The sequence below is a fragment of the Oxyura jamaicensis genome, chromosome 8, assembly GCF_011077185.1.
Source record: "Oxyura jamaicensis isolate SHBP4307 breed ruddy duck chromosome 8, BPBGC_Ojam_1.0, whole genome shotgun sequence".
NCBI classification, from domain to species: domain Eukaryota; kingdom Metazoa; phylum Chordata; class Aves; order Anseriformes; family Anatidae; genus Oxyura; species Oxyura jamaicensis.
The window spans coordinates 4,002,263-4,023,728 of NC_048900.1; the positions used below are offsets into that span (position 1 = coordinate 4,002,263).

Sequence of the window (21,466 nt, forward strand, 5' to 3'; positions counted from 1 at the left end):
AAAATATTGCCATTGGTTAGCATACATTCCTCACCTTCCCCTCCAGGCAAAGCGGACTTACAAAATATCTTTGTCCTATAAAATAAATCTTGTATTGCGTTTTGCCTGCAGACACATCTGTACAGCTTCCACAGATTGAAAACCTGACCTTGCTCCTTAGGCAATGAAGCTTAAAAGACAGTGCATTTCTACATATGGGAGGTTACAAAAAGGACATGTAAGGGAAATCCATGTACTATGTTTGTCTTAAAACATTGTCTGTGCTGTTGCTTTTCTGAATGATATGAATTGAGAAGTAAGAGAGTTGAAAGATATCTCTTCAGATTCACTAGCAGAAAAATTTCACGGAGGGAATTACCTAAAAAAAAGCCCATGCAATCCAAATGTCTGATTTTACTGCACATAAATAAGATAAATTAAATTTTAATAGTGAAACTCTCAGCAGTCTAAAAATGACTGAAATTTGGCCTCTGACAATACTGCCACATAATGTCTTGTTCTTTCTAAACTATTTCACATTAGAGATCTCACTCAGTATTCTTGACTTCTGCAAACTTTCAAATTCATGATTACATGAAGAATGCTCAAAAAAAATATCCATCATTTGCATATTTTGTGGAATCACTGATGATCACTATGTATAATACTAAGTAATTTGAAGTTTCTGAAATTGTTATGCATATTTTGTTACCAAAGTTAAGATAACCATTATTATCTTTTAATACAACAAAAATAACTGCCTTATGCACTTATAGCCTTTCCAAAATGACTTTTTGAAGTTAAGTATGAAATTAAATGACATACCTGAGGGCCAACAACCCCACCAGGACCAGGAGGACCAGTTTTCCCTTGAAAACCCTGTGAAATAATCATAAAATACTATGTTGCCTAGAACAAGATACAGAAGAGCAAAATTCAGATCTGAGCAGAAGAGGAAAAACAGAGTTTCCATGTCAGAGGGTCTTCTCTTCAAGAAATAAAAATTCGATGCTTTTATTTTTTTTTATTTTATTTTATTTTTCCCCCTGTGTATACTTAGAAGTGAAGTACTGATTAATCTTTCCTAGCTCTATCAGTTCCAATCTCCATGACGTCTTACAGTAGTAAAAATATCAGTCAGTTTTACAGATCTCTCTCGGTAAACTTCATTAGGGAAGTCTCAATACATAAGTGATACATCTATAAGACAGCTGAAAATATATTTTTAAATATTTATATTATGAATCATAAAGCTAGATACATAAATGCTTTTTAAAGAAAGACACACATGCTGGATTAAGTTATGTGGGCAATACTGCTGTATAACATCTAACCCCTGCCTAACAGCCTTCTACCCTGCTCACCTCTGTAAAAACAAAGGTGTCATTTGAGTCATATTTTTTAGAAATGTTGGGCCCTGCTCAGAAATCTTTAGGGTACAGTCTCACTGACAGGCGCCAAATTCCATCAGATCCAGTTTAACCATTTTTAAAAAATCTTCCTCAAACTGATTCTCTTCTTGCTGCAAGCCAGTTATTATCATGGTTCAGTTTGGCCTGTAACTGTTCAGGCATTCTCTCTCAGACCTCTGAAATTATCTCCAGATTTAAAACAAATACAAAATTCCTTTGCTCTAATTGCTGAAATTAAAACTGCTACAGGGTGAATCATTCATGTGTCCCTTCCTTTACTTTGTCAAAACTTTGTCTGAAGCCTATTGTAAAGAAAGATAAAGGAGCATTGAATGTTTCCTATTTCTTGAAAACAACTTGAGAAGACTTGCTATTTCCCAGGTTTGCAGAAGGCATTGATATTTTGCAGTATACTCAAAGATTCCTGATGCTAATGATAGTCTTCTATGCTTTTTCTTTTATGTCAAAAATTTATCAATTCCTACAGGTGCAGATTTGTAAAACAAGTAATAAGCAAAAGAGATTTCTGCAGCAATTATTCAAGATGACCTGAGCACCCCATGGATTCATCTAAAATATGTAGTAAAAAATTTACACCAGAGTCTCATGCATATGCTTGTACCTAATTACCCTCTTTTTTTTTTTTTTTTGGTTAATTTTATGTGAAAGACAATATAATGAAACTGAGTTTCTTGTAGTGAGAAGGTCCTTGATTAATTCTAATTGATGAAACTGCTAGTGCATTTCTATTTCGTCCTTTCATAGACACAAAACGCTAAATTGTATTGTAACACCCGGCAATCTAAAGAGCTCTGCAGCTGATGCCTCCCACCAATCTGTGATCAATAACTGAAATGGATAATAATTTCTGAAGAGGAACTAGCTTTATATTGTTTTTCAGTATCTAGGTTATTCCTACATTTATATTCTAAATTAATTATAACATTACCATTCCCGTCTCAGCAAACAATGGCAGTTCTTCAGAGACGCATATGGCTTACTGGGGAAGAAGCAGTATCCTTATTTTCACTAATATTTACCTCAGTTGCTGTCAACATACAGCTCTTAGTCCACAAACAAACTGCAATCTAGGAATTTCGCTCACTAATTTTTTAAGGCTGAGCATGTTTCTTAGCCTGATTGCTATAATGCCTACATGCACCACTGAAATTTAACCAGACACATGAATGAGAAACAGAATTCTAAGACCCTGATTTAACCAGTGAGATCAATGAATGTTTTCTGATTTATACAATTTAAAAAAATCAGAAATGGAAATCTTATTGGAAAAAAAAAAGTCAACGAATCTACTTTCTATTTATTTTTATTTTTATTTTTTAAATCTGGTTTTGTACAAAAAGATATCTATGAGAATTCACAGGGAAAATACTTTTAAACTAATTCCTGCTAATAAGCTGTGTTTGTGCCTGAGTTACTCAAATGTTATATCATTTTAACCCTACTAAACCCAAAAGATATAAAATTAAAGTACCATCGTACAATGACATAGTCCGTAGTTTTATTCTATTTTGCATCTTCCATTTCTAGTAATGAGTGAAATGAAAACCCATGGAATCATAGAATGGTTGAGGCCCGTGGAGCCTCTGAATATCATTGGTCCAAGTCACCTGCTCAAACAGGGTCACCTAGAGACCATTGCCCAGGACCATATCCAGATGGCTTTTGAAGATCTCCAGGAAGGGAGACCCTACAACCTCTCTGGAAAACCTTTGCCAGTGCTTGGTCATCCTCATAGTCAAAAAGTGCTTCCTGATGTACAGATGTAACTTCTTGTGTTTAATTTGTGCCCATTGCTTCTTTTCTTGTCACTGGGCAAAACTGAAAAGAACCTGGCTCCATTTTCTTTACACCCTCCTTTCAGGTATACATTGGTAAGATCTGCCCTAAGCCTTCTCTTCTCTGTAGAATATAGATGTAAATAAATATATTTGTTTCTTTATTATTTTCAAATAAAGTGTCCAATACAAAACCAAAGTTTTCTCAACAAATCTGCACCCATTTAAATTCATTTTGACAAGCAAAAGACAACTTGGATAATTGTATGCAATTCCAAATGCAAACTAATGTTAATTTTGACCCCACCAAATGACCTTCCTACAAGAATACATGTGTCAAATTGTGAGTTTGAAGTCACTGAAAAAGAACAAATTAGCAGTCAATAGTGTTTCTCTCTCATGAAACAAACAAACAAAAAACCACCACCATCATTGCAAAGCAACGGCATTAAAATGTCAGAGGAAAATACGTTTTTTTCAAAATGATATGTCACTCCAAGGTCTGTGCTCCCACTTCCAGCAGTGGAAGTGACTCAGCACTCACTTCCAGGTTTCCAGTGAAGATGGAATTCCAAACACATTCATCATGATGAGAACATTTATCTCTCATCTCATTTAATTCTTTCTCTAGCTCTGGAAAACCCAAATAATAATTTTATTTTATTTCAGTGGGAGATAAGTCAGGTTTTGGCACTACAGAAATACATATTTTTTAACAATTCCATTAAAAACGTTGAATGTTACTTTTAAAATTTTGCTTCCAAGATTACTTACAAGGATTTTTAGGGGAATTGCATAAAATATAGCTTCAAAATTGAACTCCTTTTTCACAGTTTGAATAAGTCCTGATATCACTTTCCAAAGCTGTTGACTTTTGAGTTTCCTATCTGTTTAGCATTAATTAGTAATACTCTATTAAGCCATGTTACATGACATTCAATGAGAAAAGATGATACAGTGATCAAAGACAATATAGTGGTTGCCTGACTAAATTTGAGATCTGAGTATTATTTTTTTCTACTTCTATTAACTAGTTAAGCACATTGTGATGTTACTAATTGAGCAGAGCAAAGAATAATCTCACTTTTGTAGTATGGAAACAAAATAAAGCTTTCTTATGCCTGAACTACTAAACCAGAAAACAATTACAGTTACACTGTATCTTCTAGTCCCAGCCTCTTCCCCTTTTCTCTGTTATCTCTGTTTCTTTATTTTTGGTCACACTATAATGTCCTCAAGAGGTTTGCAACACTGGCACAGTAGAGTTCATTTACTTACAGTTTCACCTCGCTGTCCTGGATGCCCAGGCAAGCCATCTTTTCCAGGTGGCCCCTGAAATTGTAAAATACATAAATAATTTCTTAGACATCTAATACTGAAAAAAGCATATGATTAGCTGTAAGAATCTCTGTTGTCTCTCACTCTCTCTCCTTTTTTTTTTTAGACTAGTCAGTTTAACTGCTCTGATACCAGCTATGATTTTAATAATACATTTTCCCTTTGTCCTCCCTGATGCGTGTTAACAATTGTTTGGAGAGTGATTGTTGGTTTGTCTAGTACATGAATGTTAAAAATGGATTTCAGTAAACTCAGAAGTCATGGGAAGTCCCTATACTTCCTTTCCATTTTTCTTTGCTTAGTGACCTAGTTAACACAAAACTAAGCATTATGGGAATATTTGATGAAATTTCAGTTTCTGGCATTGGAAGTAAAAATAACAATCATATGGGTGAAAAAATCATAGGTGGTCTGATGCTTTTGTACTTACTCCATGTGAGCAGAAGCACACTAGAAGAGCACTATGACTACTTCAGGCTGCAGCTCAAATGTGTAACATATATGTCTGCTACTAATGAATGTCTCCTTCCTCTTCATTTTTTCCTCAATTGATCAACTGTTAAAAGGAAATATACACTAGCAGAGTAGTATTGTGCTTAAACTCAACTTGTCACCTGGACTTTGACATCAACATACTAGAGAATTTCCAGTTTAATATATTATGCTGAATCGACATGATCTGCCATGATGATGGCTTATCTACCATTTTGAATATGAGTGAGTTCTTGTCTTAGCCTTAAAGCTCCATAAGCATGGGTGAAATTTTCCTATTGGTAGAAAACATCTCTTAAATAAACTTTCAAACATTACCTGCAAAAACATTATTTGAAAAATAACTCTGTTGTTACTGTACCTACTTATTTTAGAAGATACTTACTGGAGGTCCTTTTGGTCCAGGAAATCCAACAGGTCCCTGAGGCCCTTGTGGTCCCTAGTATAAGGGCAACCAAACAGGCAAAGTTTTACTCCAGCTGTCATGACATTTAACTTAAAAGTTTGTTTCCGTTATAAAATATATGAACTCTGCAGATAATATATGGTCCTAAGTCTAAAGTTTCATCTACATTGCCATAAATATTGGTAGCAACAATTCACTTGCATAGACTGAAAGCAAGACTAGCTCTGTAGGAATGCAGTTATTTCACTCTGATAATATTTCAAGCTATTTTGATAACAGTTCAAATTTCCAAATAGAATAAGCTTTCCAGAGTTACCAGAGACGAACATTCATGTTTTCATGAATAGTAGTTGAAACAGATGAAAAAAATAGGATGTAGGAAAATTTTATTTATGTAGTGTTGTATATACATATATATGGAGAGAAAATTTTCATGCAGCATGGCTTTACAAATCTAGTGAAAGATGATCGTAAGAGTTAGTACACTGTATATGTGTATTTACAAGCGTATATGTGTAATATGTACACAGGTCTACATGTCCACATAAATCTCTGGTCATATATATTTACACAAATTGCTGTCTTACATGACTGTTTCTAAAGGTGTCGCCAAACAAGACGGAGGCAAACTTTTAAAATTCATTGCTGACATGCTGAAAGTGACTGTCAGCTTATTAAAAGATTTTGTCCTTTTTAGTTTTTAGTGTGCAAAATCAGAGTAGTAACCTGAAAAGCCCTATTTATTCTACATGGTCCCAAAGCAGAGACCCATGTACCCTAGTCATACAGTGCAAGACTTATCCTACTCTACTTGGTATACGATGTGTGGTTTTGCTACAGCATCAGCTGTCAAAATATGTTAGAAATTTTTATTTGAAGTTTGATGCAAAAGACCTGAAGCAGGAGGTCATGTCTCCCAAATTATGCTACTCTTTAGCTTCTCTGATAAAGTGCTGCCTGTTTCCAAGTTCCATAAGCCTCATTCATTAGAGCCCAGGCTCACAGCCAGAGCGTGGCAGCTTCCTGCAGTAGATGAAGCAGTATGTGAATGTAACTGAGGGAGAGGTCCCTTCTGCCCAACCTGGAAATTTTGTCCTTAAGTGAATCTTATTCTAGGGTAGACATTGATTAGACTCTAATAATAAATCTGAGTCAACTGAAAAGTGCTAAGCAAAGCAGGAAATCCTTGTGACCTTACTGCACTATCTTTCTCATAAATTCTCGCTGTATTTTGACTCTCACATCTTGAGGCTTTTAAACTAAAGATTTGCATATTTTTTATTGCAAATTTCAAGCTACTACACTGATGGATTATGTGAGAAAAAGCACTAGAATACTAACAGCATGTTATTAAAGTTACTTTTTTTTTTTTTTTTTTTCATGGAATTTCATTTTAGCAGTAGCCACACAGAATGGATTATTTAAAATTTACACGTCTGGTACCTGGAAAAGTCTCAGCTGAGTAGAAATGCCAGTTTTATTTCTTGGCTGACATTCACCCCTATTGGGAAGCAAATAGATACCTCACATGTATTACACAAGTGACATAATACGTGGTGTTCTGTGATACCTCATCTCTTTGCTCTAATCAATTTCTCTCCAGGATGTTTTCATCTTGGATTGATCTGCTCATTGTTTCAAGACTTGTTGGAGTTCTTAGCAAACCCCTGCTTCAGCTCTGCTCTTCAGCTCCTAGTAGCCTGCCTCAGATTTTCCTCCTCAGTGTAAAATAACATACAGTTCCTTTTACGGACTATGCCTTGTTCTTATATCCAGCACGCTACTTAACTTATTACTCTTTTGAATCCCAGTTTCCTGCCCCGACATGTCTCTTCCTTGCCACACCATTCCTGTTTCACCCAAACTTTGCTACCCACATTCCACTTAAAACCCTGTCATTTGCTTGACATACAGGTACAAACCTGGTCTATTAATATCAATTTTCTATCTGCTGCTATGTAATGGTCTGATTGCATATTAGGTTTGTGTATTGATGAATAATAGAGTAGCAAGCAGAAAACTATTTTAACAAGCACAATAAGCTTTCTCAAGCATGCAGAAAGTAGTTTGAAGGGAATTCTTAGAACAAAACCAAAAAAATCAGCTGTTTCAGCAAAGAATCTTCTCAAGATGGCTTGAATGATTTGTAAATAAAAGTATCATGCTACGGTAAATAAGCTATTCTTAAGAGCACAAACTGATAGTCCAACTGTAATTTGCATGGATATAATACAAAGTGTATATGAATTCTCTGTGCCCTATTTATACAAAACTGAGCTACAGATAGAAGCTTTCAGCAAACTTGAGCTTCCCCATTCCTAACTTTGTGAAAAGCAGTATCATTAGAATTGATGTTTTGCTAGTTCTGGTTACTGTGGTCCAAGAAGGGTAAATACATGAGAAGGAAAACTAAAAATAAACCAACTCTCCCACATCCAAACCATACTCCTATACAGTGGGGAAAGACATGCATATAAATAGCTTTCACATACCCTTTCACCTGGTGGGCCAGGAGGACCGTCATTGCCTGCAGTACCCTAGAAAGAAAAAACAGTATGTTCAAGGGTTAAACCTCTATTTTCTTTAAAAGAAACAGCCTGCAGCCGACTTACATTGTGTGGCTGACAATTACCTTTGGACCTGGTTTGCCAGTTGGACCTCTTGGACCTCTTGAGCCCCTTGGACCCTGTCAATTAAAAAAAAAAATACACTTAGTGATAATTGTTGGATTCTGTAAAGACTTAAGATCAAAATAATTCTTCACAGTATAGTAGAGGCAATTAATACAGAAAAGCCTCTACGTTGCAAAACAAAAGTACATACTGTTGGTCCTCGTTGTCCTCTTGGGCCTGGTTTGCCATGTAATCCCTGTAAAGAAAAGTTCACAGAAGTCATCTTAGCAAACACCATATTTGAGAGAGAATGTTTTCTACTGAAGTGGGGGTAAAGCGCAACTCTCTTATGTTTAAACATTATTTGAAGTATCTACTTCTCATTTTAATTTACAGAATTATGGCCCTTTATAAAATTATCTTTCTGAGTTCATTGACACTTGTATTCAAACACACTAAATTTACCTCAGAGACAGATTCTGTCATAGGCATTAGAACATTTTAAACTATTTTAAGATAGTAGTGAAGATACCACACAACAGTCCCTCTGCAACAGTCTAAAGGATTTGGCATTGTTTCCAATGTAATAATAGCCTTGAAGACAGAATTCCCATTTTCCCATGCACAATTCCACAGGCTAATGTTGAAAACAAAGGGTAATCCTCTCTGTTTATATTTATAATACATAAATATACATATACATACATACATATATATATATATAAAACAGAAATAGGGACTGTAGAACCTACCAGGATTCTGCACACTTGAACAGAAGTAATACAGAAGTTGTCAGAATATTAGCCATTATTTTTTTTCGCTTCAGTATACCTCCTGATCTTACTAAACAGATTCCTTTCTTTAGGCTCGGTGTTAGGTTAATATTGCTGTGCATTCTAATGAAAGGAAGCTTAACATTCAACAGTATTATTCAGGTAGAAAAAAAAAAAAAAAAAAAAAAAAAAAACTTGATGACTGGTACTTCCTATTCTCTGTGGTAAACACAACAGCAACAGTAAAGCAGCAGAGACGTACTAGCATAAAGCTTGCTCTTATTGAAAATGAATTAAATGCACACAGCTGTTTTCTTGAGGTGCTCGTTGTTTTTTTTTTTTTTTTTTACATTGATCTTATTTACTTATTAAAATAAAAATTATGTGTTCTTCTTATAATGCTACATTACATAGCTAGTGAACATCTCAGGGACAATTACTGTCTTATTACCAGTGTGTGTGGTAGAATATCACAGAATGATATGCCGTTAAGCAAGAGTCATAATAATACCTACTTCACATTACAAAATACAAAACAAAACAAAACAAACCCACAACATATATTTATTGCTGTCTTATTGATGACCAGCATAATACCAAAGTATATATGCAGTTCGGTATTAATTACGTCATTAGAACCCTAGCTGAACTAAAAACTTTATGAAGATAATGAAACAATATAACTATATTTTCATAATTTTAAGTTTGTTCTTTGATGTGTTATCTTTTTTTTTTTTTTTTAATTAAATCTGATATCCTGATTACCAGTCATGTCCCATTTCGCCCAACAAGGATGACCTGAACATTGTTATACTGCTTTTCTGTCCATAACAACATATCCTAGCTAAAATAACACAAGAAAAATCTAAAGCATACATAAATAATGTGAATGCAATTGGATTTCATGTATTTCATCTAAAAATCATGAATTCCTACTTGCTTTCATGTGCAAATTAAAATGGATTCTTAAGAACAATAATGATATACATTACTTCAATTCAACTTAAAGCCTTGTTTAGCTGATCATTTCTATGAATTCTGACCCATCCTCTCACTTCTGTTAATTTTATCAGCTTTTTAACAACATGTTCTGCTATATTACGCTTTAGAGACAACACTACAGTTTTCTTTCAAATCTGCATTTCATTTTTAGTTAGGAGAATACACCTAACAGGTTATCACTCACCAGCTTCCAATAAACAAAGCAACAAAATCTGTCATTTTGCATCTATTTGTTAATAGCATATGTTCTTCACGTTGTCTGGTATACTTTTTTTTTTTTTTTTTAAAGCTCAGCCAATAAAAAAATGTGGTAAATCAGAATACTTACAAAAATACATGTTGAATTTCCTTGAGGGTAAGTTGCATGGTAGTATGTTAATTCATGGGATACAGGAAAACAGTCCTTGTAAGATCACTCATCTATATTGTTAAATCAGATGCTCAAGGGTGATTTCTTTTCTCTTTCCAATGTATAATTATGGTAGCATTCCCAACAAGAAAGTGCCTCAGTTCCTGTATACTTAGATTAATACCTTAAAGAATGAGAACTAGTGTCTCTGTATGTCCTGTTTTACCTAACTGTAGAGATTCATCTTAAGAGTGAAAAGCCTATTTTTATAGTTCCTCAGATAATAGCTTATACCTGTATCTTTCAGTGACTTTCCATAGCACTGAGTACAAAAAGATAATTGTCATGAAAGCAAGAATTATCATACCCTTGCACCTTTCTCTCCATTGGCACCTGGAAATCCTGGGAAACCAGTTGAGCCCTAAATAAGAAATCAATACAAATATCAGAAAATATCAAAAACAAAACCGAGTAGAGCCAGCATTTAATTTATATGTAAAGCACACCTCCAAAACGATGAACTTTTTATGTCATGTCAAATTTGCAAGTGTGGCAGCTCTGATGAATAGCTGCAAATTAACTTGCCATAATGTCTCAAGTTCAGAATGCATTAAGAAACATCAATGCATAGAATGGACAGTATTTGTCATATTAGACAATATTAATTAAATCTGCAGCAGTTTTTAACAGTAGGAAAGAAAAGATCATTAACAGCCCACTAGAAATAACTGTATCATAAAGAGAAATAAACAAGGCCTTGCTACCTCACAGTACAATAATTCTCTTACAAAATAACTGTATTCAGAGCAATTGCAAAGTGTGACCACATCTCAACAGTGGTTCTTTATTCACTTTACTGAACTGTAAATGACCTCGGGTGGTTTACTCACTGTAAACTGACTAGTTTCATTTAACTGATGCAATTTGTACATGTGTTTGTATGCTCTTCTAGTAAGCAGAATTTATGGGGAGATCATCTGACTTGATTCTATGTATAGAAGCTGTTCCCAGAAGTTATGCCTGCTTCTCCTTTTTCTTCCATTTCCTCCTGCTTACTGCCCACTTAACATGAACAGTACCATTTTCTTCTTGATTTATGGTATACAGGTCCAAAGGAAGAGCAGACGGGTTACCTGCCAATGTGTTAATTTGTCATAAGGGAGTTGGGGTCAAAGAGGTGATAAACTTAATTAAAAAAATACTTCCAGGCTACGGACGATGAAAAATCAAAGCAGTGTTTGGTTTGGTCAGACACTAAAACTACTGGACAGACTCCCTGCTGTGATATTGCATTTATATCTGTACAGTTTGTTATTAAATTTGTGGTGACAAGTAACATGTATATGACAAAAATTTTAATCTTATTTCACATGAATCATTCAAATTATCCATTAATGAACTTGGGGGCAGTACAACTTCATTGACAGTGACTAATGAAAACCTGACTGATACTCATTTTATTTTATTTTATTTTATTAATTCTTCACCTCTTACAACTTCAGAAGTGAATGAAATTGTGAAAATCCTCCATAAAGCCCAAGTATGTTTATAATTAAAAGGCTGGTGGAAGAAACAACTCAAATAATCAGACATTAACAGGCATGATTAGGATGTAAATATCTTACATACAAAATACTTTCTGTAATTGTGCTAATCAAAAGGGACTGGCAGGATTAAAAAATGTTGTGAAAATTATCAGATAACGGCAGTACTCTATGAACAAACCTCAGAAGAAAAATAATGAAAAACAAGTAAATTACCAAAAAAAAAAAAAAAAAAGAGTAGTGTGAACCTTCTCAACGATTTCTTATTTTCTTTACCTAGCTAATAAGCTTTTCTGCTGTTTATTTTTTTCCCCTCTTCCTTATATTAATTTTAACAGGACTGTGAATAAGTTTCAAAACAATTCTCCAGCAAGTTGATGCATTGTAGCTGCTATTACTTTTTCCTGAAAGTTTAAGTGTCAAGTTAGATGAGCAAACAGTGAATGCAGTTTGAGAACCATATTCAATTTTAATCCAATTAAAATGTAATATAATGCTGTTCTTGAGCAAGTCTTTGCTGAAAAAAGAATCAGTCAAATTTTATTTGAAGTGTTACATCAGTTTTGTTCTTAGAACTGAATAATGTAAAACTTCTTTGATCTTAAACTTTTCAAAAGACAGTTCTCTAAAGGAGAGCAAAAAGACTGAAATCTGAGACATTTCAATTAAGAAGGGAAAAAATGCACGCTTGTCAAGGTGAATAGTCTCCATACATAATTCCCATAGATGGTTTTGATATTCTTCATTAACACAAATGTGTTTAGTGAATAAGCATTCTTCAGATAGTTAATTTACTTGACAGAAAAAGGCTAGAATATAGTCAAGAGTCAAAAAAACCCTTTCTTAGCCAGACAGGAAGTTGTAGTTCTGCCAAAAAAAATCGTATTTTCAAATTGGAAGATAAAAATACATGCCAAACTAGGAGAAAATTGAGGATTTTATTGCAGGTGACTGTTCGGTTGTGTAGAAGGGTTAAGAAATTCTTCTGCTTGTGATATTGCTCTAGATGACTCATCTTTCAGACAGGCTGGAGATGCAATGTCTCATGGCCTTATGTCAGGAATTGTCTGTAAAATTATGTTTTTATTCCATTTTTTCTTTCTCATTAATCTCAGAAAGAGACTTTGCAATTACTTTAGCATGTGCATTTCCTAAAGCTGTGTTAGGACAACCTTTTCAAAAACATGTTTCATAAAAATATGTTTAAAAATATAAACCTTCAATTAAACCAGAAGCCATCTTTTTTAACTTTTTTTTTTTTTTTTTTTTTTCTGTTGCAATCAAACACAGAAGACAACTGAAGGATAGATATAGGCACATGAATAAAATAAGGGTTGGGTTTTGTCATGTTTGTCTTAACAAAAACAAAAGGAAAACATGATGAAAACTGTAAATTGTATGTTCCAAAGAAATATGGCTTATTCTGTGGAAGAAGTAGTAATGACACAAATGGAATCCTTGTACCACATGGAAAATTGACATCACCATCAGCATCCATTTCACGGTCAATACAATGCTCATTCTCTTTCAAACATAAAGGCAGTTCCTTCTTTCTCAACATCATTGAATGTATGCCAGCCTGATGCTGACACAAAACACAACTCATGAAAGGATGACAAAAAGTTTGAAGGTAGCATATTTAATAGGAAAGTTAGTGTTCCTTGAAGATCCTGCCTTAGGGACCCAACATTTTAAAATATTTTACTTCAGATCATGATTGTCAAGAAAGGAAATGTGAAAAACAGCATAAGATTTACAATTCATTTAAAGCGCACCTTTGGACCTTGTCTGCCTGGATATCCTGGCAATCCGGGCACACCAAGCTTACCCTGCAATAAAAATAGAGTGTTAAATTTTAATTTATCATTCTCCTTAGTGGTTCAGCAAACCTTTATGGAAAGTATTTTTTCCACAACCTAGAGTGATGGCACTTTATAAAATATAATATTCAATGAAATCAATTCCTCATTTTAACTATTAATCACCAGTGGGCTTAGTTCCTCAAATCTAAATAAAAATCCCACTCCAGTTAATGAGGACAGCAAAGCCCTCTAAGATGTGGGGCTAATGTCATTAAACTATTAATAACCTGTATGAAATCAGGGCATTAGTACATTGTAAGTGAGAAGAAGTTATTTTTACTTTATACCGTGTGATGGCTGCTGTGTTTTTCATAGTTTTTTGTTTGTTTGTTTGTATTTTTTTTTTGTCGTCCAAATAGGCACTTGAAGAGTCAACCATTTTTGTTGAAAAATTCTAAGCTGTTTGTGACTATGATAAATCACACTCCACTGACTATTTGCTGATGATAGATTTATAAACAAACATGACCACTTTCCTATGTTCAAAAAGGACAACAGGACGAGCAGTCTGATCAACACTGACATTACTGATTCCTACAAATGAAATACAGTACTCCATGGAGTTGATCTCTTCAGGTGTCTAGGGGATGATTGATGGTTTGTCACTTTCAAAGGTAGGGGAAAGCAGTTTCAATCTTTGAGAGATGGGAACTCTATGGATGAATTTGAGTCTTCTAAATGCAGACCATGTTCCAGGCTGTCACATTTTGGAGAAGATTTCAATGGAAAATATATAATTATACTATATAATATGATACTCAGCAGTAACCTTAGATAATGGAAAAGAGGAAGCAGGTACCTGTATGCAGAAGGGAATTTGTGAAAATAACCATGCTTATTCTTAAAAGATAGAGCACATGAATAAAAACGTCCATATTCATATTCATGTATGCCCACAGGTCTGGCTGGTATGTTATTAAAGAAGAACTATTTCCTCAATTTATAAAAAATAATTATAACGCTGCCACACTGTGCACTGTGCCACACTGAACCAAGTTGCATGCCATACAATGATTAAAATCTTTTGCAGCATGACACTGCAACAACCCTTGCTAAATTCAGTGAAAATTTTGTGCTTTATTTTATGATTGAGCAAGGCTCAGCTGCGTAGGTTTTGAGTGTGGATATGGATGTTTTTTTTAAGATCCTTTCTGACATGTTGCTCATTCTTTTGACACTGTACTTGGCATTTCCTTGGCTCAGACAATGCTCCCTAACCTGCTTGGGAAAGCTGTCTTATCACAGGACCAGCTGAACATAGAGAGTAAAAGACCATTGTAGTACTTTAATTACCAGGGAAGAGTAGTACCTTTGCCTGAAACAAGTCATAGGAAATGAGAAGGGAATAGGACACTTGATAGTTGCTCTTACAGGCACTGCCCTAATACTGTGAGGAAATCTAAAAACTCACAAATCTCTATCTCTCACGCTTTTTTGAAGGACAGTATACATATGTCTGAAATTTCTTTCTTGTTTTATTTTAATCATTCTTTCCCAGGTTTCAAAAATGACACACTTTCTTTTCAGATGCTCTCACCCAGTGAAATATATATGAGTTCCTCATCTTCCTTTCTTATTCTATACCATCCCTAGTGTTTTTTGTTGAGGCTAGGATTCTACAGGGATTTGTACTTATCTGTGTGTTTGTTGCCTCCTGTATTTTATTTCCCTATCCTTTATTCAGTCTTCTCTTTAAATAGCACCTTTCACTTTTCCCAAGCTTGTTTGGGATTTCTACTGAGGTTTTCTGTTTAAACCAATCTTAATGACACAATTTGCTATCATATGACTGAATATTAATTCACTCTCCTGCAGAACCTTTATTCCTCCTTTGTACCCAACTATTTCCTCTGAATCATGTTTTTCATAGTTGGCATGCACTGTATGTAATTTAGGACAAGAAATTTCCTGCCTTATGTGCCAATGAGGTGTTATAATGTTGTTTTTTACACTTGCAAAAAATGATTCCCAATACCTGTTCAAATGTGAACTCCGGTGACCTGCTGTAGTAGTGTTTCATAAAAACTACTGTTCGATAGCCTAAGATCTTGCAGATCTGGATGTTTGTCTTTTTAGTGATGACAATCATGGGCTGCATCTATGTTATGAGGCAATGACATGTTTATGTTGGTAACTGGCTACTGACCTTTTCCCCAGCAGGACCAGCAGCACCTGGGTCCCCTGATGGACCTGCTCGACCTTTTGGACCTTCTGGACCATCTTCTCCTCGTGGACCAGGCTGACCAACTTCTCCCTAAAATACAACACTATATAAATATGCGGCAACTGACTGTGTGCATATAGTAGCAACTACTACCTACAATTACTTGAAAATAATTTTTTATTAAACATAAATGGAGATTAGGAAAATACCACTACTTATGTTCATTATATAAATGCAAATGCATAAAGGCACCAAATAGTACTTGCATAACTGTTAGAGGCCAGTGTCCTTGTCTGAAGAGAGCACGTTCTGGAAATGGCATTCTTATTTTTTCTTCACTAAATTCTTGTGAGGGCACTCTGACAATCCATATATGAAAAACTTTGGAATCTAAGAATTTTTACTGTTACCATCATCACAATTATTTATGTATACAGATTAACAGATACAAGACTAGCTTCGCGTGCTTTTTTTTAATTTATTTTTTTATTTTTTTTGTAATTTTTTAAACTTCTGAAACACTTCCTATGAAAGGAAGTGTTCATTGTATAAAATAAAATATGCACATTTGTATTGACAGAGATTTACTAAATTCTAGGTTGGAATGGAAACACCTTATTCTGCACAGATAAATCCTTAGGCAAATAGTGGAGGATCTTGGAATCTTGAAAAAGAGACTCCCTAGGAAGAGGCTTAGTGCAAATGATATCCAAAATTGACACTCTTCCTCTTTATAACTGTGCCATTGTTAATTCAGAAGACCTAGATCTGTGGCTTATATCTGTGCATGCACAAGGAATAGAAACAACGTAAGCTACAAGCTTTTACTTCATTTTCAGTGTACATTTACTTGTTCCCTTCAGTGATCATTTCAAAATAGTATTTACACATTTTAAGATCCTAAGGGACATGAATAAATGCTTACCCGATCACCTTTAAGGCCCATGTCACCTTTAAATCCTGGGAAACCATCTTCACCCTGAAGAAGGCAGAAATAAATGTAGGAAGACTTTTAGTAATAAAGAACTGTTGTTGTTGTTGTTGTTTGTTTTCTGAAGACAAAATAAGAGAATGCATTTACTACAGATTCAGATAATTTACTTAGAGTGAGAACATAAGAAAATTCTAATACGGCTATTGCTATGTTAGAGAAAGTACATAAGTACACTATACAAAATGACTTTTTAGTTTGAAAGTTCCTAATAGCAGCTGTTTAAAACTGTTTAAAAGGTTTTTTAAAGACATAGACAACATAATTCTTCAGTTTTATCATGAATTATCTTATAAAATCATTTATTAACTCCTAAACATTTTTGGATTATCACCCTTTTTAATAAGGCCATCACTGTCATTAAATAGAAAAAGAAAAGGTGACAAATTATTCATTTTTTTTCTTTTCAATAGCAGAACCTCCCTTTTAATTAACTCTTCTTTTAAACTAGTGTCTTAATAGTGTCATGAAAGGAATCGAAGAATTGGCTGGTAATGGAATCTTAATTAAAAATTAAGACACATTAATGGTCATAACCACTAAAAGAAGAATTAGTCTCTATACAGTTGTTGGGTGTCTGGCAACACAGCCCTGCCTACTCTCATTGGCTGATGTAATGGAAAGAAAGTGGATAAAACAATGGACATTAAGACTGAATTTATATACAGTGGCAAAAACAGGTGAACATTATTTTTTATTCTTAGTGTGAATTACTTATTTACTGCGTAATAAGTTCTGGCAGAGAACTTACTCCAGGCTTTTTCATAGGTCCCCATAATGAAGTATAAGCAGACAGTACTTGTACAAGTTTCATTTTGAGTTATGAGTTATTTCAGATACAAACAGAAATTTCCAGAGTTGTTCAGTTTAGTTGTGCACAACTTAGTATAGCATATTTGATCAGCTTTTAGTTCAATCTTCCTTAATTTAACTAATCATACAGCCATTCCTCCGATATCATGGGATCATAGAATGGTTTGGGTTGGAAGGGACATTAAAGACCATCTAGTTCCACCCCCAACCCTGCCATGGGCAGGAATACCTCCCACTGGACCAGACCAGGTTGCCCAAAGCCCCATCCAAACTGACCTTGAACACTTCCAGGGATGGGTCATCCACAACCTCCATGGGCAAAACCTGTTCCAGTGCCTCACCACCCCCACAGTGAAGAATTTCTTCCTTATATCTAACCTACCTTTTAGCCATGCAACAAAAGATTACTGACAGTGCCTTTTTATCTGATGTTTAGTTATTATCCTGGGAGTAAAGTTCTTTGTGATGAATGAGCATTTAGTAAAATGTTTTTACTGTGATGCTGTTAGTTTTTTTATACAATGAAGTAATATTGCTGATTTAGAATCTGAGTAACATTTGGACTGTCAATAAAGCCAGGAAAGAGCAATACCGTGATCCAAATGTTATTGAAATAAACAAGAAACACTTTGTATTTCATCCTCATTTAAAAAAAAAGTGTAATGCATTTTGTGCTCCTGGGCCCAGAATATTTTTGTCTTCTCCTTGATCAGGGAAGCTCAACTGTGAAAGCTTGCAAGGCTAAAGCCATTTTGACTCTGCTCAATATTCAGAAGTAGCCATGCAGAATGCAATAAATAACCCTAGAAATAGTTATTTAGATTTAAAATAGATTTGCTGTGGTGCTAATCAGCTCAAAATAGGTGATATTAATATTATAAATAAAAGAACATCCACTAGCAAATCTACTTTCTCAAAAGTATGTGTTCGTGAAAAAAAAAGAGGTACCCCATCATAAGTCATTAAAAAAAAAAAAGACTAAAAATGTTCCCCAACCAGGTTCCATGTGCTTTGTAGATGGTGAAAATAAGCTTTACAAGGTCATCTTAAATTGCATACATTAAAACTCCAGGGTGGTCCTTCTCAAAAGTTACTGAGAGGTGAAAAAGTTAAGAGTGTAGAACATGAAAAAAAATCTTCAGTTGTAAAAGCTGCTCCCAGTTATGGCCACGGACAGTAGTAATTATATGAGAACAGTGCAGCATATCAGTGAGAAATGACCATCTGCCAGCCACTGACCAAATGGCTGCCAAATGAATTGAAACTCTTCATCTTTCACAGTGAGGTTCCAGCCATTGAGATCTACATAGGCTGATTTTACTCCATGTAGGAGGAGAGAACTGAATGCTCTGTTTCTTCATTATGGTTAACACACCTCTCTAGTGTTCAGATCAAGGGTTTTTGGCAAGAGTTGGTTTTCTGATTTAGAAATATAGTTATAAATATACACACAATAGCCACAAGGTACATTTGCCTGTGGGGACAGGAGGTATGACTGATGGTGTCTGTTATCTGTCACTGATTCTGAGGGCTGAGGAAATTGGGAATTTAAACTCTATATCGGCTGTAGTTTCAGCCACTTCAGGCCATCAGAAGTCAGTAGAGATGGCAGCACTGGATGTTTGCTATAGTAAGTGCATTTGCTCAGTGTAAAGAAGTATCAGGGAGATTAAAAGCTTTCTTCACACTTAGATATCTGCATCTGACTGGGGCTGTCCATCACTAAGGCAAAGACCTGGGTCAAAAATACCTGGAACCTAGAAAGCTTTTGGAAAATTTAGGTACAAAACATTTAAAATCTGGCATACAGCCTTATCAAGACAGAATGACACTGTTGTTACCACAAATCTCTCTAACAAGCTTCTCAGCATCCACATCTATATAAATAACATCTATCAATAAGGCAGAGAATCTCTAATTCTGTACTTAAAAGCAGCTTAGAGAGAAATTACTTAAACTGGTGCCAACAGGATCCAAACCCATTTTAACAACTGAGTATTTTATATTTATATTGTACCAGCATAAATAATCATAGAGGTCACCGATTTATGAACTGGGCTTGGTATGTCCTTAGGCTGAGGCAAAAATAAACCCACTGCTGCAAGGGAAAACACATGGCAGTGAAGGAGACAGAAGACATTGCAGTGAAATAAAGAACAGAAAAAGAGAAAGGAATTACAAGTTGCCATAGATTTACCTTTTCACCTTTGGATCCCTTGAGTCCACGGACACCATCAGCTCCCTAAAGATAGAATATAAAGAATTACCCACATGTATATAATCAAAAAGAGCTGGGGGAGGGATCCAGCAAGTAAATCTTACCTTTACACCCCTTGGACCTGGATAGCCAATTGGACCCTGAGGACCTGGAGGCCCCTAAAATAGATTGGAGCAAAGAACCTTTGTACAGTAGTTGGTTAACAAGTACTTCTTAGCCTAATCCTTGTTCTTTCACTATACTGCAGCAGTCATGTGTGAGACATCCAAATAACACTGAGTTGATAGACTTTTCAGGCTGCCTGACATAAAGAAAAGTCATGTCATCACAAAGTAGTCTTCAATGTAAATATAAAACTATTAATAGATTTATGAACCTGGTTCTACTTGGGAATTTGGGAATAATTTGGGAAACTTCTATCCACAACACAAATAATCTGAAACAATGGTAATTTGAGAATGTGCAAAAAAACCAACAACCAAACCAACCACCACCACCAAAAAGATGCCAATTAGACAACTAATGGTGTCTTACTGGACAAAACCTATATGTTAATTATGATGATGGCAAGTCAAAAGTACAAATCAAAATAATAATAATAATAAAAATCATGGTGTCTGGAAATAAAAATAAATAAATAAATAAATAAGATTACAAACCTGACAATTAGAAGGCTCACAGTACTTAATAATATTGACTGGTATTGACTGGTATTTGGATGTTGTTAATTACTGTTTGCTGAGTATTTAAAAAATGCTTAACTTGGATACTATGCAGTTGCTGGTGGTGTCTAAAGGAACTGAGTTCTTTAAGCTAATGAAAGCAAGGAAGCATGGAAATGTTCAGATCTGGCTGAGCTGCTTTGTTGATTCTTTGATGTTGGAGATGGACACACAGCACAGTTTTCCCCTAATAATAAGGCCTTCTTCTTTCCAAACTGTGTCTTTTCACAAAAAAAAGAGGGCCTTAACATCTCTGAGAAATAACAGTTCTTTTCAAATTTGGTTGAAATTTATCAGCAAATATATATATGTATTTTTATATATATATACTTTCAAAACAAATGATTTGTGCAAGCTTTATTTTCTTAAGAAGTGGAGATAAAATCTAGAAGGCTGTAGCAGACAGCCTAAAATCAGTTTTACATAGCCCCAAGACTCTTTGATGCTTCATTACATTAAAGGAATTACTTCTCACTGCCACTGACTTTAAGGTAGCCTAAAAAAAATACAGTTTATATGCATGCATTTGTAAGTTTCCAAAAAACAAGGTTCTGAAGAGTCCTAGCAGCTACTGTATACCACAGAATTGTAAAGTCAAACTATTTACATTGCTTCTATTGATTACCATTCTGTCAACTCCATAATCAGTTTTACTTTAAAAGAGTAATCTCTATGCTCGTGTTAGTAATCTCCTTTAGAACATCGTTAATATATTTGCACACAGATGTTCTGCATGTGTCATGGATTTTCCGTTATCTTCTTGAATAGTTCTTTGAGTAACAGTGTGCAATAAAACCAAAAATAATGCTATGTAAATAAATAGAAAAGTTTTGAAACTCACCAATGCACCTTTCTCTCCAGACTGACCCTCTTTGCCAGGATGCCCCTAGTTTAAAAGAAATGTATCTGGTTTGGAAAATAATTGTTTTGGCAAATGACATTTCATTATAAAAACACAGTTATTTAAAGACTTGAATTTCAAGTCACTAAACA

General features: G+C 34.7%; 1 protein-coding gene and 1 long non-coding RNA gene across 2 annotated transcripts in view; both read right to left on the reverse strand.

Moving 5' to 3' along the window:
- COL11A1 (collagen type XI alpha 1 chain) overlaps positions 1–21,466 on the reverse strand; it is a 138,340-nt gene that overhangs the window by 44,290 nt on the left and 72,584 nt on the right. Inside the window, exons 26-38 of the mRNA XM_035332976.1 lie at positions 21,315–21,359; positions 19,856–19,909; positions 19,731–19,775; positions 16,655–16,708; positions 15,712–15,819; positions 13,479–13,532; positions 10,527–10,580; positions 8,247–8,291; positions 8,056–8,109; positions 7,916–7,960; positions 5,403–5,456; positions 4,466–4,519; positions 805–858 (exon numbers count right to left, since the gene is read on the reverse strand). Of these exons, the coding sequence (XP_035188867.1) occupies positions 805–858; positions 4,466–4,519; positions 5,403–5,456; positions 7,916–7,960; positions 8,056–8,109; positions 8,247–8,291; positions 10,527–10,580; positions 13,479–13,532; positions 15,712–15,819; positions 16,655–16,708; positions 19,731–19,775; positions 19,856–19,909; positions 21,315–21,359 (720 nt within the window). The remainder of the gene's footprint in view (positions 1–804; positions 859–4,465; positions 4,520–5,402; positions 5,457–7,915; positions 7,961–8,055; positions 8,110–8,246; positions 8,292–10,526; positions 10,581–13,478; positions 13,533–15,711; positions 15,820–16,654; positions 16,709–19,730; positions 19,776–19,855; positions 19,910–21,314; positions 21,360–21,466) is intronic.
- On the reverse strand, positions 1,023–1,588 carry LOC118170608. Its single transcript, XR_004752799.1, has 2 exons — positions 1,335–1,588; positions 1,023–1,094 (listed from the first exon to the last, which is right to left on the reverse strand). It is a non-coding gene; the product is annotated as an uncharacterized LOC118170608 (long non-coding RNA).